The sequence below is a fragment of the Rana temporaria genome, chromosome 6 (assembly GCF_905171775.1).
Source record: "Rana temporaria chromosome 6, aRanTem1.1, whole genome shotgun sequence".
In the NCBI taxonomy this organism is placed as follows: Eukaryota; Metazoa; Chordata; class Amphibia; order Anura; family Ranidae; genus Rana; species Rana temporaria.
The window spans coordinates 55,235,918-55,252,464 of NC_053494.1; the positions used below are offsets into that span (position 1 = coordinate 55,235,918).

The 16,547-nt window shown below is 46.0% G+C and overlaps 1 protein-coding gene across 2 annotated transcripts in view; it reads right to left on the minus strand.

The window, feature by feature from the left end:
- The window catches only part of LOC120943493 (transmembrane protein 180-like), an 87,507-nt gene that overhangs the window by 39,873 nt on the left and 31,087 nt on the right, over positions 1-16,547 (minus strand). For both annotated transcript variants that reach the window (XM_040356829.1, XM_040356828.1), the window contains exon 5: positions 9,944-10,027. In XM_040356829.1, coding sequence (XP_040212763.1) covers positions 9,944-10,027 — 84 coding nt within the window. The remainder of the gene's footprint in view (positions 1-9,943; positions 10,028-16,547) is intronic.

Sequence of the window (16,547 nt, forward strand, 5' to 3'; positions counted from 1 at the left end):
GAGAAAATGGCACAGTCTATGAACTGACAGAAGAACAAAAATGTGGTTACTAAAAAATGATAGGAAACGAATGATCAAAATAAAAAAACATTGCGTACACAGAGCGCTCCCTGGCTGAACATATATATTTGTATTGGTTGAATAGGAGATCTAGTTCTGACTGTGGTCCTCAGAGCTGAAGGCTTTCTTCGTCTATTCAAGGCACATCAAGCTGGTGCATTAATTCTACAATACACTTATCTGTAGGCTTATACAAAAGATACAAATGGGTTTTTATAAAAGAGATCTGTGTTTCATATCATGTCATGTGTTTATTTGCAGTTCTTATAAAGCTTATGAGATTGTCCCTTTATGCACAATCTTTTTAATGCAGCTGGGAAAAAAAAACGTTCCGGAAAAAATAAATAACATTTTTACATACGGTATATATATATATATATATATATATATATATATGTATATATATATACATACAGTACAGAATAAAAGTTTGGACACACCTTCTCATTCAAAGAGTTTTCTTTATTTTCATGACTATGAAAATTGTAGATTCACACTGAAGGCATCAAAACTATGAATGAACACATGTGGAATTATACATAACAAAAAAGTGTGAAACAACTGAAAATATATTTCATATTCTAGGTCCTTCTAAGTAGCCACCTTTTGCAGCAGACACATCTCTAGACCTGGTAAGAGGAGACTGTGTGAATCAGGCCTTCATGGTAGAATATCTGCTAGGAAACCACTGCTAAAGAAAGGCAACAAGCAGAAGAGACTTGTTTGGGCTAAAGAACACAAGGAATGGACATTAGACCAGTGGAAATCTGTGCTTTGGTCTGAGGAGTCCAAACTTGAGATCTTTGGTTCCAACCCCCGTGTCTTTGTGCGACGCAGAAAAGGTGAGCGGATGGACTCCACATGCCTGGTTCCCACCGTGAAGCATGGAGGAGGAGGTGTGATGGTGTGGGGGTGCTTTGCTGGTGACACTGTTGGGGATTTATTCAAAATTGAAGGCATACTGAACCAGCATGGTTACCACAGCATCTTGCAGCGGCATGCTATTCCATCCATCAGGACAATGACCCCAAACACACCTCCAGGCTGTGTAAGGGCTATTTGACCAAGAAGGAGAGTGATGGGGTGCTGCGCCAGGTGACTACCTCTTGAAGCTCATCAAGAGAATGCCAAGAGTGTGCCAAGCAGTAATCAAAGCAAAAGGTGGCTACTTTGAAGAACCTAGAATATGAAATATATTTTCAGTTGTTTCACACTTTTTTGTTATGTATAATTCCACATGTGTTAATTCATAGTTTTGATGCCTTCAGTGTGAATCTACAATTTTCATAGTCATGAAAATAAAGAAAACTCTTTTGCCGCGTACACACGGTCGTTTTTTGTGATGAAGCGTCGTTTTAGCTACACACGGTAATTTTTTCAGAAGACATAAAATGACGTTTTCCCCACACACGGTCATTTTAAATGACGTTTTTAAAAACAACGTTTTTTTCATCACAAAAAACGACCGTCTGTACGCGGCATTTGAATGAGAAGGTGTGTCCAAACTTTTGGTCTGTACTGTATATATATATATTGTGACAGAACCCACTGTCACTGTGTGTTTTGGAAAGAACTGTGTCCGTGCCTCCTACCGACAGACTATGGGCCAGAAGATACTGGAGACCCGGGACAAGCTGGCATGGATGTAATGTAATGTTACAACCCTTCTCCCCCCACCCCCCCCCCCCCCCCTCTTGTTGCTGTGTCTAATTGTGTTGATTCATGACACATAGACAATGGCCTAGACTGCAGACATCTCTCCGCAGGGGGTGTGTATTGAGGCTGCCTGCTTACCATAAACTCATTGGGTATCTGTAGACTGTTTCAATGTACAAATGTTCAGTTCCCATTGGTTGTTGGCTAAGGGGAATGTCCCTAGCTCTGTGTAACTGTATGTCTTGGAATTTAATAAACAGTTTAAGCTCTGGATGTTTAACCCTCAACACCTGTGTGGATTGTCTCGTGATTGAGGGGTTAAGGGCTGGTTATGGCGAGGTTGCAGGCTGCGGGTGCGTTTGGAGGACAGGAGACACAGGTCTGGCGGATGTGCCCACCTGGGGTATCTGAGATCCGTCACAGTGGTGGCAGCAGTGGGACGTCTCCTGCAGTCCAGGACATCCAAACCACCACCAGGATTCAAGATCTGGGCAGCTGCCGAGGAGCGATACGGGGACCAGCCAGCATGAGAGCGGAGTTCGGGAGGAGGCTGCAAGGCATGCGGAAGAAACATCAGGGACCAGTGACAGAGCGCACCATGCTCGGCTGGGAGGATGTGATCCGCCGGCAACTCTGGCATGAGGCGCTAAGCCAGCAGGGGAAGATCCTTCCCTCCTCCTCAGAGATGTACTGGACGCAGTACCGTGCACGAGAGGTGTTCCTGGGGGAACGACCGCGAGATGATTGGAAGACGGAGCTCGGAAGATTGGTCCAGGAGGAGATGAAGCTGGACGCCAGCTACAGAGCCCTCCGGTGGTTCGCGGCTCAACTGTGGCCAAGTACAGCAGATGGCAGCACGACAGAAGGCGTTGGCTACGGCGGCGTGGGGCTGCTCCATGAAAAAATGTACGGAGACCCAGACTTTGGGAGCGATGAGGAGTGGAGGCTGGAAAACATCCTGGACTTCCGAGATGAGGTGCTGGACCTCCCCGAAGAGGCGTGTGACCCGGAGGAATTGGAGTTCCTGGTTGAGCAGGAATGGGAGCTTGAGATTGCCTACAAGCGACTGTTTGACGGTAACCAGCAGCCTGGCATGGCTCCCGTTGCCTGGGACTGTCCACGAGAAATTGCAGACAGTCAAAAAGATGAGGAGCAAATGGGGCCAGGGGTGACCCTACGTTTTCCCGTCCTTACCGCAATGGAAGAAGCAGCGATGATACAGAGGGCACTGCGAGTGCTAGAATGCCGGAACGCAACGGAGGTTTCCCAGGCAGCGAGAAGCATTAAGGTCTCAGAAAGAGGAGTTGAGACAGGCGCTGGAAGGCTGGGAAATGGTGATCAGCAGCAAGTCCACAGTATCTCATCTGGCGCCCCAGCAGAAGCGCTGGCTACAGGGCAGAGTGCCCCTGGCATCTGCCCAGCATCAGAAAAAGAGTTGGATCCGGAGAGTCTGAGAGAGGATCTGCGTGAGCTGTTTCCCCAACAGCAGATATCCCCACCGGGAGTAGAGGAAGCAATTCTCCCTCCCCAGCAATTGGACAGTACCCCAATGTTCATCCCCCCAGCAGAAGCGCTGGCTACGGGGCAGAGTGCCGCTCGCCTCTGTCCACCCTCAGAGTTAGATCCAGGGAGTCCGAGGGAGGACCTCAGTGAGCTGTTTCCCCAGCACTTGGACACTACCCCAGTGTTTATCCCCCCAGCAGAAGCGCTGGCTACGGGGCAGAGTGCCGCTGGCCTCTGCCCACCCTCAGAGTTAGATCCAGGGAGTCCGAGGGATGACCTCAGTGAGCTGTTTCCCCAGCACTTGGACACTACCCCAGTGTTTGTCCCCCCAGCAGAAGCGCTGGCTACGGGGCAGAGTGCTGCTGGCCTCTGCCCACCCTCAGAGTTAGATCCAGGGAGTCCGAGGGATGACCTCAGTGAGCTGTTTCCCCAGCACTTGGACACTACCCCAGTGTTTGTCCCCCCAGCAGAAGCGATGACTACGGGGCAGAGTGCCGCTGGCCTCTGCCCACCCTCAGAGTTAGATCCAGGGAGTCCGAGGGAGGACCTCAGTGAGCTGTTTCCCCAGCACTTGGACACTACCCCAGTGTTTATCCCCCCAGCAGAAGCGCTGGCTACGGGGCAGAGTGCCGCTGGCCTCTGCCCACCCTCAGAGTTAGATCCAGGGAGTCCGAGGGATGACCTCAGTGAGCTGTTTCCCCAGCACTTGGACACTACCCCAGTGTTTGTCCCCCCAGCAGAAGCGCTGGCTACGGGGCAGAGTGCCGCTGGCCTCTGCCCACCCTCAGAGTTAGATCCAGGGAGTCCGAGGGATGACCTCAGTGAGCTGTTTCCCCAGCACTTGGACACTACCCCAGTGTTTGTCCCCCCAGCAGAAGCGATGACTACGGGGCAGAGTGCCGCTGGCCTCTGCCCACCCTCAGAGTTAGATCCAGGGAGTCCGAGGGAGGACCTCAGTGAGCTGTTTCCCCAGCACTTGGACACTACCCCAGTGTTTATCCCCCCAGCAGAAGCGTTGGCTACGGGGCAGAGTTCTGCTGGCCCCTGCCCAGCCCTCAGTATGTTTTTGGAGGGTTTGGGAGACAGCCCCTGTCAGAAGTCACCCCAGTGGCTGGTCACAGAACCGGCAGGGGAGAAAACCCTTCCCCCTCTCCAGTGGCTGTACCCAACTTTTGCATATGTCCCCCCGGCAGAAGCGCTGGCTATAGGACAGAGCGCTGATGGTCTCTGCCCAGCATCAGAACAAGAGATGAAGAATCCGGGAGACAGTCCCTGCAAGATACCTTCTCAGCGGCTGGTAACTACACCAGGAGAAAAGCAAGTACCTTTTCCTCCCAAAATGCATAGCCCTACCAGCCTATGTTCCCTCCCAGCTGAAGCGCTGTCATTGGGGCAGAGGATTATTCAGCTCCCTCCAATATCTGCAACCCAGCCCCGGATCAGAGGAGTGCAGACAGCTGTTCCCACTCTGCAGCGGCTGTTTTTATTCATGGGAGACCCTATGTGCGGTTTTGCTCCCCAGCGCCAGAGTCGTACTTTTACTTTTCCTGGTTGCCTGGGGTGGAAGTTTGTGACTAACACAGGTCCAGACCAGTTGGGGGTCAGGAACCTGGTTAGTCTGTTTTTAAAAGGGGAGAAATGTGACAGAACCCACTGTCACTGTGTGTTTTGGAAAGAACTGTGTCCGTGCCTCCTACCGACAGACTATGGGCCAGAAGATACTGGAGACCCGGGACAAGCTGGCATGGATGTAATGTAATGTTACAACCCTTCTCCCCCCCCCCCCCCTCTTGTTGCTGTGTCTAATTGTGTTGATTCATGACACATAGACAATGGCCTAGACTGCAGACATCTCTCCGCAGGGGGTGTGTATTGAGGCTGCCTGCTTACCATAAACTCATTGGGTATCTGAAGACTGTTTCAATGTACAAATGTTCAGTTCCCATTGGTTGTTGGCTAAGGGGAATGTCCCTAGCTCTGTGTAACTGTATGTCTTGGAATGTAATAAACAGTTTAAGCTCTGGATGTTTAACCCTCAACACCTGTGTGGATTGTCTCGTGATTGAGGGGTTAAGGGCTGGTTATGGCGAGGTTGCAGGCTGCGGGTGCGTTTGGAGGACAGGAGACACAGGTCTGGCGGATGTGCCCACCTGGGGTATCTGAGATCCGTCACATATATATATATACACACATACACACACACGCTATGACAATAAATGATTACCTTGACTAAAAATAAAAAAACTCCATTAAAAAAAAATAATGGGGCCGCTGATCTATTATTATGAAATAGGTCAAGATGAATTTGTAACAGATCCCAAGATAAAAGTAATGAATCATGCTGCAAGATTTGGAAACAGCACTACTAATTCGCACATTTATTAAGGCATGTGATTATCAATAGGCTGTATAATAGTTCAATCGTATAATAACTTTGCTGGATTGAGCATGCCCTGCAAATATGAATAAGCAAAACAAGATAGTCCTAATTAAACAATAAAAAAAAAAAACGATTTTGCACATTATGACACACTTAGGCCCCTTTCACACGCTCCGTTGATCCCCGCTGAGCCGTCGGCTGACAGGGCGGTCCCCGCACACTGTGCAGGGACTGCCCTGTCTTTTCTCTGCTCTCCCCTATGGGGGGATCGAATGAACACGTACTGTCTGTCTGTTCATTCCGACAACAATTGTCCGATGGAACATACAAACAGTCCGATTGTCCGACAACATCCTGCCATCACAAAATTCCCGTTGGAAAATCCGATCGTGTGTACGGGCCTTTACTCATTACTGTGCCCTCTAAAGGCCCGTACACGCGATCAAATTTTCCGATGGGAATTGTGTGATGACAGGATGTTGTCGGATAATCCGACCATTTGTATGCTCCATCGGACAATTGTTGTCGGAATTTCCGACAACAAATCTGGGTGGGATAGCATGCTTTAAAACTTTCCGACAACAGATGTGTGATGTCGGATTATCCAATCGTGTGTACACAAGTCCGTCGAAAAAAAATAATCCAAGGAACAAACACGCATGCTCCGAAGCAATGCTCACCATAAGCAGAAGTTGTCCAAAGGGTGGAGCTAAAGAGCTGAAACACGTAGTTTAGTGTATGTTGGCCAACAATGCTTTGCCATTTGTATGCAATACAAGCTAACGGCCAACGCCCTTCGCACAAAGTTCCATGGAATTGTCCAATGGAAAGCCGATCGTGTGTATGTGGCTTTACCATAGTGGTAGGTCAGGATTGCAATTGCAGGGCCATTTCCTGCAGAGATTCTTCCAGGTCCCACGATGATCCCTGTCAGCGTTAGGATAATGTAACTTGTGCGTTACATTGCCCCTAGCACACAGAAAGTATATTCGTTCAACAACCTCTGTCTTTGGTAAATCTTTTGTACTAAACTGTTTTAGAGTACATTCAGTGCATCCACAAAATATTCACAGCGCTTCACTTTTTCCACATTTTGTTATGTTACAGCCTTATTCCAAATGGATTAAATTAATTATTTTCCTTAAAATTCTTCATACAATACCCGTTAATGACAAATGTGAAAGAAGTTTCTTTGAAATCTTTGCAAATTTATTTAAAAAAAAATCACATGTACATAAGTATTGACAGCCTTTCCTCAATATTTTGTTGAAGCACCTTTGGCACCAATTACAGACTCAAGTCTTTTTGAGTATGACGCTACAAGCTTGGCACACCAATTTTTGGGCAGTTTCTCCCATTCTTCTTTGCAGGGCCTCTCAAGCTCCATCGGGTTGGATTGGGAGTGTTGGTGCACCACCATTTTCAGGACCTCTCCAGAGATGTTAATTTGGGATCAAATCTGGGCTCTGGCTGGGCCACTTAAAGACATTCACAGAGTTGTCCCGTAGCCACTCCATTGTTATCCTGACTGTGTGCTTAGGGTCGTTGTCCTGTTGGAAGATTAACCTTCACCACAGTCTGAGGTCCAGAGCACTCTGGAGCAGGTTTTCATCAAAGATGTCTCTGTAAATTGCTGCATTCATCTTTCCCTCGATCCTGACAAGTCTCCCAGTTCCTGACGCAAAAAAAACAGCCCCACAGCATAATGCTGCCACCACCATGCTTCACTGTAGGGATGGTATTGGCCAGGTGATAAGAGGTGCCTTTTTTCCTCCAGACACAACGCTTGCCATTCAGGCCAACGAGTTTAACCTTTGTTTCATGAGACTAGAGAATTTTGTTTCTCATGGTCTGAGTCCTTCAGGTGCCTTTTGGCAAACACCAGGTGGGCTGTCATGTGCCTTTTACTGAGAAGTGGCCTCTGTCTGACCACTCTACCATACAGGCCTGATTGGTGGAGTGCTGCAGAGATGTTTGTTCTAGTGGAAGGTTCTCCTCTCTCCACACAGAAACTCTGAAGTTCTGTCCGAGTGACCATCAGGTTCGTGAGCACCTCCCTGGCTAAGGCCCTTCTCCCAGGATCGCTCAGTTTGGATGGCGGTCCGCTCTAGGAAGAGTCCTGGTGGTTCCAAACTACTTCCTTTTACGAATGATGGAGGCCACTGTTCTTATTGGGACCTCCAATGCTGCAGAATTTTTTATGTACCCTTCCCCAGATCAGATTGTCTACAGACAATTCCTTGGACTTCATGGAAGGAGGGAGTAACCGCTCAGGTGTATTTGGGTGCTGGCAATGCATATAATGATGCAAAAATAAGAAGGAAGATTTGGACAGCCGCACTCCAAAAAAATTGTTCCTTTTATTGTCAAGTCAAATGACAAAAATACATGCCACAGCAAAAAAAAACAGATGCAATCTGACGCGTTTCACACTGTAACTCAGTGCTTAGCTAACCCTAGTTACAGTGTGAAACGTGTCAGCTTGCATCTGTTTTTTTTTTGCTGTGGCATGTATTTTTGTGATTTGACTACAATAAAAGGAACAATTTTTTTGGAGTGCGGCTGTCCAAATCTTTCTTCTTAATTTTGCATCCTTGGACTTCATGGCTTGGTTTGTGCTCTGACATGCACTGTTAACTGTGGGATCTTACATAGACAGGTGGGTGCCTTTCCAAATCATGTTCAATCAACTGAATTTACCACAGGTGGACTTCAATCAAGTTGTAGAAACATCTCAATGAAGATCAGTGGAAACAGGATGCATCTGAGCTCAACTTTGAGTGTCATGGAAAAGGCTGTGAATACTTATGCACGTGCAATTTAGATTTTTTTTATAAATTTGCAAAGATTTTAAACAAACTTCTTTCACATTGTAATTATGATGCATTGTTTATACAATTTTTAGGAAAATAAAGAATTTAATCCATTTTTTGTTTCCTTTTTTCCCGCCGGGATTTCCGGTGGTTTTTAACCCGGCAGTTTACCTATAGGGAAAGCCTGTGGGGGAGAATACACACGGCGGGGATTCCAAACCAAAGCTCTCATGGTGGTTTTCCTGTCGGGAAACCCTGCCGTGTGTAGGGAAAAAGACTGACCGAGCAGGTTCTTAACTTTCCCCTCGGGTTTTCCGGTGGTAAAAAGTCAGCCGGGAAACCTGTACGTGTGTACGAGGCATCAGACGAGTGGATGGTCAGAAGCTCGTCTAAAGCTGGCCATACACATATAGATTTTTTTCAATTCAGCTTGCAGGGCTGCACAGCACTAAAGGACGAATCCCCCGTTGTAGCTATTGTATGTTCACAGCTTTCACTGCCACATCAATGAGGGGTGTTGGGCTAGAGGGGGGTCGACAGGGCCACCCACTGAGTAAATTTGGGCCAATTCATTGTGAATTGGATAGAATTTGCTCTGTGTACGGCCAGCTTTAGGGTGAACACCCGTAGCCAGGTTCCGCACCTACTCAATTTTCTGTTGCAGTGATGGACAGGAATTGGGCCTCGTAGAGCTTACCTAAGGGGTAGTAAAATAATTGACAACCACGAGAAATATTTGTTGAAAAACCTTTGTGCAGTAGGCGCGCATCTTTACCATTTTGCACTGAGAAAAGGGAAGTATTTGTCTATTGCTGGACATTTAGCCGAAGTCTTTGTTTAGAGACAAAATGTCATGGAATTATACAATGGGGGAATTTAATAAAAAGTGTCTGAGACAAACTTCTCAACTGGAGCACAGCCAATTAGATTTTAAAAATGTATTTTCCAAGCTGTGTGGAAAAAATGAAACATAGAAGCCGATGGTCTTTCTGGGCAATGGCACTGGTTGGGACAGAATTTGTCTCAGACACTTTCATTTATCCCTCCTCCGTGTGCATTTTAATGAACAAGGTCCCACTTTATCGGCCTCAATATGATTTGATATACATACGAAAGTCAATTAAGTAAAATGAATTTGCCCATAATTTTATATAATGAATAAAGGTACAACAATTTGAATAGACGTCTACATTAGCAACTTATTGCAGGTGAATGTGTTAGGGTTTGTTTTCATACATTATTAGTTTATGGTCCCCAGGGCTTATTTTAGTCCTCATGATTTATTAAACATCTTAGGACTAACCTTATACTTTGAATAGGTCCTCAACATTAATTATTCAAGTGTTATCTACATAGGCTGCACTTTAGTAATCAAGACAGACATAAGTAACCACTTATATCATAAATATAGGAGCAGGCAATGAAAGTAAATGAGTTTTTTATGCCCTCATTTACTTCATTACTGATAAATGACTCCAGCTTCATATAATGCAGTTTATGTATGACATTTTATCCCAGCTGTGTTACTTACTTGCGCTTGTAGTTAGCAAGATCAGCATCCACAATATCAGCTAGTGGCAGATTGAATAAACTAAATGAGGCATACACCAACACCCTAGAAGAGAAATGAAAGAAAACGTAATTTAATACTAGACAAAAATTTACAAACAAAATGAAATAGCAAAACCCCAGTCAAAGTTTTTTTTTTTTACATTTTAGAGCAGGGGTGTCCAAACTTTTTTCAAAGAGGGCCAGATTTAAAAAAGTGCACATGCGTGAGGGCCGACCATTTTGCCTGACATTCTTTGAACCAATAAGATTTGTTCCAAGTGTGTTCGTCCGAGCACTAATACACTGCCCAGCAACAATTCTCTTGAGTTTGTGGCCGTGTGTAAGTAAAGAGATGAGCTTGGTCGTGTTATTTGGATATACTGTATTTATCGGCATATAACACGCACAGGCGTATATAGGCGCACCTTCATTTTAAGAGGGAAGTTTCAGGAAAAAAACTTAAATTTTAAATCAAGAATTGTGAAGCAAAATAAGGATCAGTGCCCATCTGCAGCCTTTACAAGTGCCCATCTGCAGACCCACTATTGCCATGAATGCAGCACCCCCATTGCCAGGAACGCAGCACCCGTAAACAGAAATACTACGGCACTCATCATGTCCCCGTCAACTCCAAGGCAGCCATCATACAATATATATATATATATATATATATATATATATATATATATATATATAGTGGTCTCAGCGCCGGGAGATAAGATATATATGTCCAAATAACCAGGGTGGCCGTTCAAAATCGGAATGCCGGCAGTTCAAAACCGGAACGCAGGCAGGACTTTGGACATGCCTGTTTTAGGCCCCGTACACATGGTCGGTTTGATCCGATGAGAATGAACTGAAGTTCATTTTCATGGGACCAAACCGACCGTGTGTATAGGCTATCGGTCTGGTTTCCTTCGGTCCAAAATTTCTAAACATGCTTCAAAACCGAACCGATGGACCGCTGCCCCATCGGACCAAACCAATGGTTAGTACAGAAAAGCATCGGTTCAAAACCCGCGCATGCTCAGAATCAAGTCGACGCATGCTTGGAAGCATCGAACTTCGTTTTATTCAGCACGTCGTGTGTTTGACGTCACCGCGTTCTGACCCGATAGAATTTTGGACTCATGGTGTGTACGCATATCAGGCCGTACGGCCACTTCAGAGGTGAACCGATGAAAACGGTCCGACGGGCCAGTCTCATCGGTTTTGTCCGACCGTGTGTACGGGGCCTAAGACGAAGGATTGGAAGCTCTGTCAGCTTTTTTGTTGAACTTTGCGTTACTACAAAAAAAAAGGAGAATTCCCACGAAATAGTAATGCGCTAGGTGACAGTGTATTTTGAGGATCATGTGTTCCCTTACTCCCTTCATCAGGGTCTGTGATTTGGCGTAAAATAGAGATTCCACAAAAATAGCGATCTATATAAACTGTCAAATAGCAATTATTCAGAAGCAGGCATTATCGGGGCCGTCTTAAAAGCATCATGGGCCCTTGGGCAAAGTAATACTCTGGGGCCCCTACCAGCCTGCCCCAATTTACGCACCTACTCTCAAGAATTCAAGAATAAATAGTTGATAGAATTAAACGTATATTTATTAGTACTTACAACAAAATCAATTTTATACAATAAGACTAATCAAGACAAAGGGCACAGTACGGGGGCGGGAAGGGGGGACGGAGGGAGGTGGGGCGAGGCAGAAGGGCACAGTACAGGGAGAATTAGAAGGGCACGGTACAGGGGGAATTGGGAGGGCACGGTACAGGGGGAATTGGGAGGGCACGGTACAGGGGGAATTGGGAGGTCACAGTACAGGGCACTTAGGAGGGCACAGTTCTGGGGAAATTAGGAGGGCACAGTACAGGGGGAATTAGGAGGGCACAGTACAGGGGGAATTAGAAAGGCACAGTACAGGGGGAATTAGGAGGGCACAGTACTGGGATCAGGAGGGCACAGAACAGGGGGAATTAGGAGGGCACAGTATTGGGATCAGGAGGGGACATGGCCTTTCCAGGACAGCTTAGTAGAAAGCGTGACTATCCCAGGACAGTTGGCAAGTATGATGTATTGCAAGATTATCATAGGGCCCCCATGCACCTGGTGTCCCTGGGCATTGCCCAGGGGTGCCCATGCATTAAGATAGCCCTGGGCCTTATGCCGCATACACACGATCGGAAATTCAGACAAGAAAACTGTGGATTTTTTTCCGACTGAATTTTGGTTCAAACTTGTGTTGCATACACACGGACACACAAAATTCCGACCGTCAAGAACGCGGTAATGTACAACACTACAACGAGCCGAGAAAAATTAAGTTCAATGATTCTGAGCATGCATAGAATTGATTCCGAGCATGCGTGTTTTTTTGCATGTCGGAATTGCATACAGACGATCGGTATTTCCGACAGGAACTTTTCCCGTCGGAAAATTTGAGAACCAGCAGCTCTCAAATTCTTGCTGTCGGAAATTCTCACAGAAAAAGTCAGATGGGGCCTACACACGGTCAGAATTTCTGACCAAAATCTCACATCGGACTTTTCTTGTCGGAAATTACGACCGTGTGTACGCGGCATTAGTCTTTGTAGCTAAATGTGGTAAATAAAAGGTTACAGCTAGAATAACAGTTTAATAGTAATCACCTGAAATTAAAAGGGTAACTCCACTTTTGTGGGGAAAAAAAATAGCAAAGAAAAAATAATATAGCGCATATCGAATGTTATTAAGAATTACAGTTCCTTTTCAATCTGTAGCCAATGTAATTTTCTGAGAATGCATTGCAGCACCCCCCCCCCCCCTCAACAACTTCGACCCCCCCCCTCCCGCGCGAATCTCGGCTCCAGGGGGCCCCTCAATCAACACTTAAGCCCAGGGGCCCCCACCAACCTAAGTCCTGCCCTGCTTACGGATACAGCCGGCCCTTTGAGGACAACCATAATACTGATGCGCCCCACAATGAAATTGAGTTTGACGCCCCTCAGCAAAGGCACAGGTTCACTTTGAATTATTATGGAGCATAAACAGAGCTTTTTTTCTCATGAAATAGGTGCAGGAACTCAACCACAACCCGTTCAGATTTCACAAACAGTAGAAGGGTCTTAAAGGGGCATTAAATACCAGGATTGCATTACATACAGAGTGCAGAGTTCAGGGGGGTTACACACAGAGTGCAGAGCTGTCACTTGTAAACACAGAAAACAGACTTTTGTGTTTACAAGTGATTGTGGTGAGCAGGCACCAAAGGGTCTGAGCCAGAGGTGGTGGAACTGAGTTCCCCCAAGTTCCCCCTGAAAAAAAGCCCTGAGCATAAATGAACAGCAGTTCAGACTGTCAAGCAGCCACACTGTTGAGAATGATTTCACTTTATGAAATGGCAACTATTGTTTATGTAGTCAACAGTGGTAAACTTGGAATACAGGGCTTGTGTGTTTCTGTAGTCCAAACTCCAGCCACGTTTCACATTTGTCCCCTGTTTACCTTGTGGTCAGCCAGTTTATTTTGGACAAGAGTAAAAAACATTAAAACCTTCCAGCAGGATCAACAAGTAATACATTATTGACCAAAACCATGTCACTATGGCTTATGTGAGTGCACAGAATCAGAGAAATGTTGACTTTTTTTGAATGAGATATATCAACAATTGAAAGCTGAACTCCAGGAATTATCTGTATTTCATTCTCATTGGTCCAGCTTGGCACAATGCAAGTATGCAACAAACTGCATATCTTGTGAGCTGCTGGGAAAGCTGTAAATTTGTGTAGTAGTTGGCACCACTACAGGGATCGCCGCAATCTTCCAGGTCCTGCAGGGGTTCTGTGTGAGCAATTACCCCACTACACACTGACCACAGGGGTTTGCTCATTTAGGACCACCACCAAACATAGAGGGCCAGATTCACAGACATTTACGCTACGCTGCGGCGGCGTAACGTATCCCATTTACGTTACACCGCCGCAAGTTTACAGCGTAAGTGCCTGATTCACAAAGCACTTACCTGTAAACTTGCGGCGGCGTAGCGTAAATCCGCTTGGCGCAAGCCCGCCTAATTCAAATGGGGCGGGCACCATTTAAATTAGGCACGTTCCCGCGCCGAACGTACTGCGCATGCTCCGTCCGTAAAATTACCCGACGTGCATTGCGCTAAATGACGTCGCAAGGACGTCATTGGTTTCGACGTTAACGTAAATGGCGTCCAGCGTCATTCACGGACGACTTACGCAAACGACGTGAAATTTAAAATTTTGACGCAGGAACGACGGCCATACTTAACATTGCTTAGGCCACCTAGAGGGCATGCTTAGTTTTACGCGACGCATCTCTACTGAAACAACGTAAATTTAGATCGACGGGCAAAGCGGGCGTTTTTGAATCGCCGTAACTAGTCATTTGCATATTCTACGCCGACCGCAATGGAATCGCCACCTAGCGGCCGGCCTAGAATTGCAGTCTAAGATCCGACGGTGTAACACAGTTACACCTGTTGGATCTTAGGGCTATCTATGCGTAACCTGATTCTATGAATCAGGCGCATAGATACGACAATCGTATCTCAGAGATATCATTTTTGTGAATCTGGCCCAGAATGCCTTGCAATTTGTTTAATGAATAGAAGTCATTCTCTAATTAGATTCTCTAAAAGAGGAGGAGGGGGGCAGTGACATCATAATCTCCAGCTCGTCTAATCAGAGAACACCTTGTTAATTGAAAAAAAAAAAATGCAAGGCATTCTATAAATAGTGGTGGTATTGAGCTAGTGACCCATTGGGGGTAATTTACTGAAACTGGTGCACACAAAATCTGGTGTAGTTGTGGACAGTAACCAATCAGCTTCAAACTTCAGCTTGTTCAACAATGCCTCGTACACATGACCGGACTTTCTGAGAAAAAAAGTCAGATGGGCTTTTTTTTCCTCGGAAAGTCCGGCCGTGTGTAGCCTCCATCTGACTTTTTTTCTCGGAAGTCCGACGGACCTTATAAAGAGAACCTGTTCTCTTTCTTTCCGACGGACTCACGGCAGACTTGTGTGCACCAGTTTTAGTAAATCTCCCCCACTATGGGGCAGATTCACGTAGAATCGCCTTACTCTGCGGCGGCGTAACGTATTACATTTACGTTACACCGCCGCAAGTTTTACGGGCAAGTGCTTGATTCACAAAGCACTTGCCTGTAAACTTGCGGCGGCGTAGCGTAAATCCGTCCGGCGCAAGCCTGCCTAATTTAAATGGGGCATGTATCATTTAAATTAGGCGCGTTCCCGCGCCGAACGTACTGCGCATGCGCCACCCCTAAAATTTCCCGACGTGCATTGCGCTAAATGACGTTGCAAGGACATCATTGGTTGTGACGTTAACATAAATGGCGTCCAGCGCCATTCACGGACGACTTACGCAAACGACGTTAAATTTTGACGCGGGAACGACGGCCATACTTAACATTGGCTAGACCACCTAGAGGGCAGGTTTAGTTTTACGCCGCGTATCTCTACGGAAACGGCATACATTTACTGCGACGGGCAAAGCGTACGTTCGTGAATCGGCGTAACTAGTCATTTGCATATTCTACGCCGACCGCAATGGAATCGCCACCTAGCGGCCGGCCTAGAATTGCAGCCTAAGATCCGACGGTGTAAGTCAATTACACCTGTCGGATCTTAGGGAGATCTATGCGTAACCTGATTCTATGAATCAGGCGCATAGATACGACCGTCGTATCTCAGAGATACGACGGTGTATCAGGAGATACGCCATTGTATCTCTTTTCAAATCTGCCCCTATGTTCCTTGTGTAGAGGGGGAGCAGTTTGCACAGAACCCGAGCAAGACCTGGAAGATTGTGGTTATCACTGTAGTAGCACCAACTACAACAGTGATTTTCAGCTGCCCCAGTGCTCAGGTTTGATTGTGCCAAGTAAGTATGCAATACAGACAATTTCTGGAATTTAGCTTTATAGGGATTATTTTGGCACTGTGCGTATCAGATGTTCTGATTCAACCTGAGTATCTGCCTGCACTTTTAACCACTTTACCACCGGGCCTATTTTGGCACTTCTCTCCTTCATGTAAAAATCACATTTTTTTTGCTAGAAAATTAAATCAGAACCCCCAAACATTATATATATTTTTTTGCAGACACCCTAGGTAATAAAATGGCGGTCATTGCAACTTTTTTACCCCTCGCACGGTATTTGCGCAATTATTTTTTAAACGCCTTTTTTTGGGGGAAAAAAACGGTTTCATGAATTAAAAAATAACAAAACAGTAAAGTTAGCCCAATTTCTTTGTATAATGTGAAAGATGATTTTACGCCGAGTAAATAGATACCTAACATGTCACGCTTTAAAATTGCGCACACTCATGGAATGGCACCAAACTTCGGTACTTAAAAATCTCCATAGGTGACGCTTTAACATTTTTTACAGGTTACTATTTTCGAGTTACAGAGGAGGTCTAGTGCTAGAATTGTTGCTTTAGCTCTAAAGCCGCGTACACACGGTCGAACATGTCCGCTGAAACTGGTCCGCGGACCAGTTTCCGCGGACATGTCCGACCGTGTCTACGGCCTAGCGGACAGGTTTCGCAAGCTAA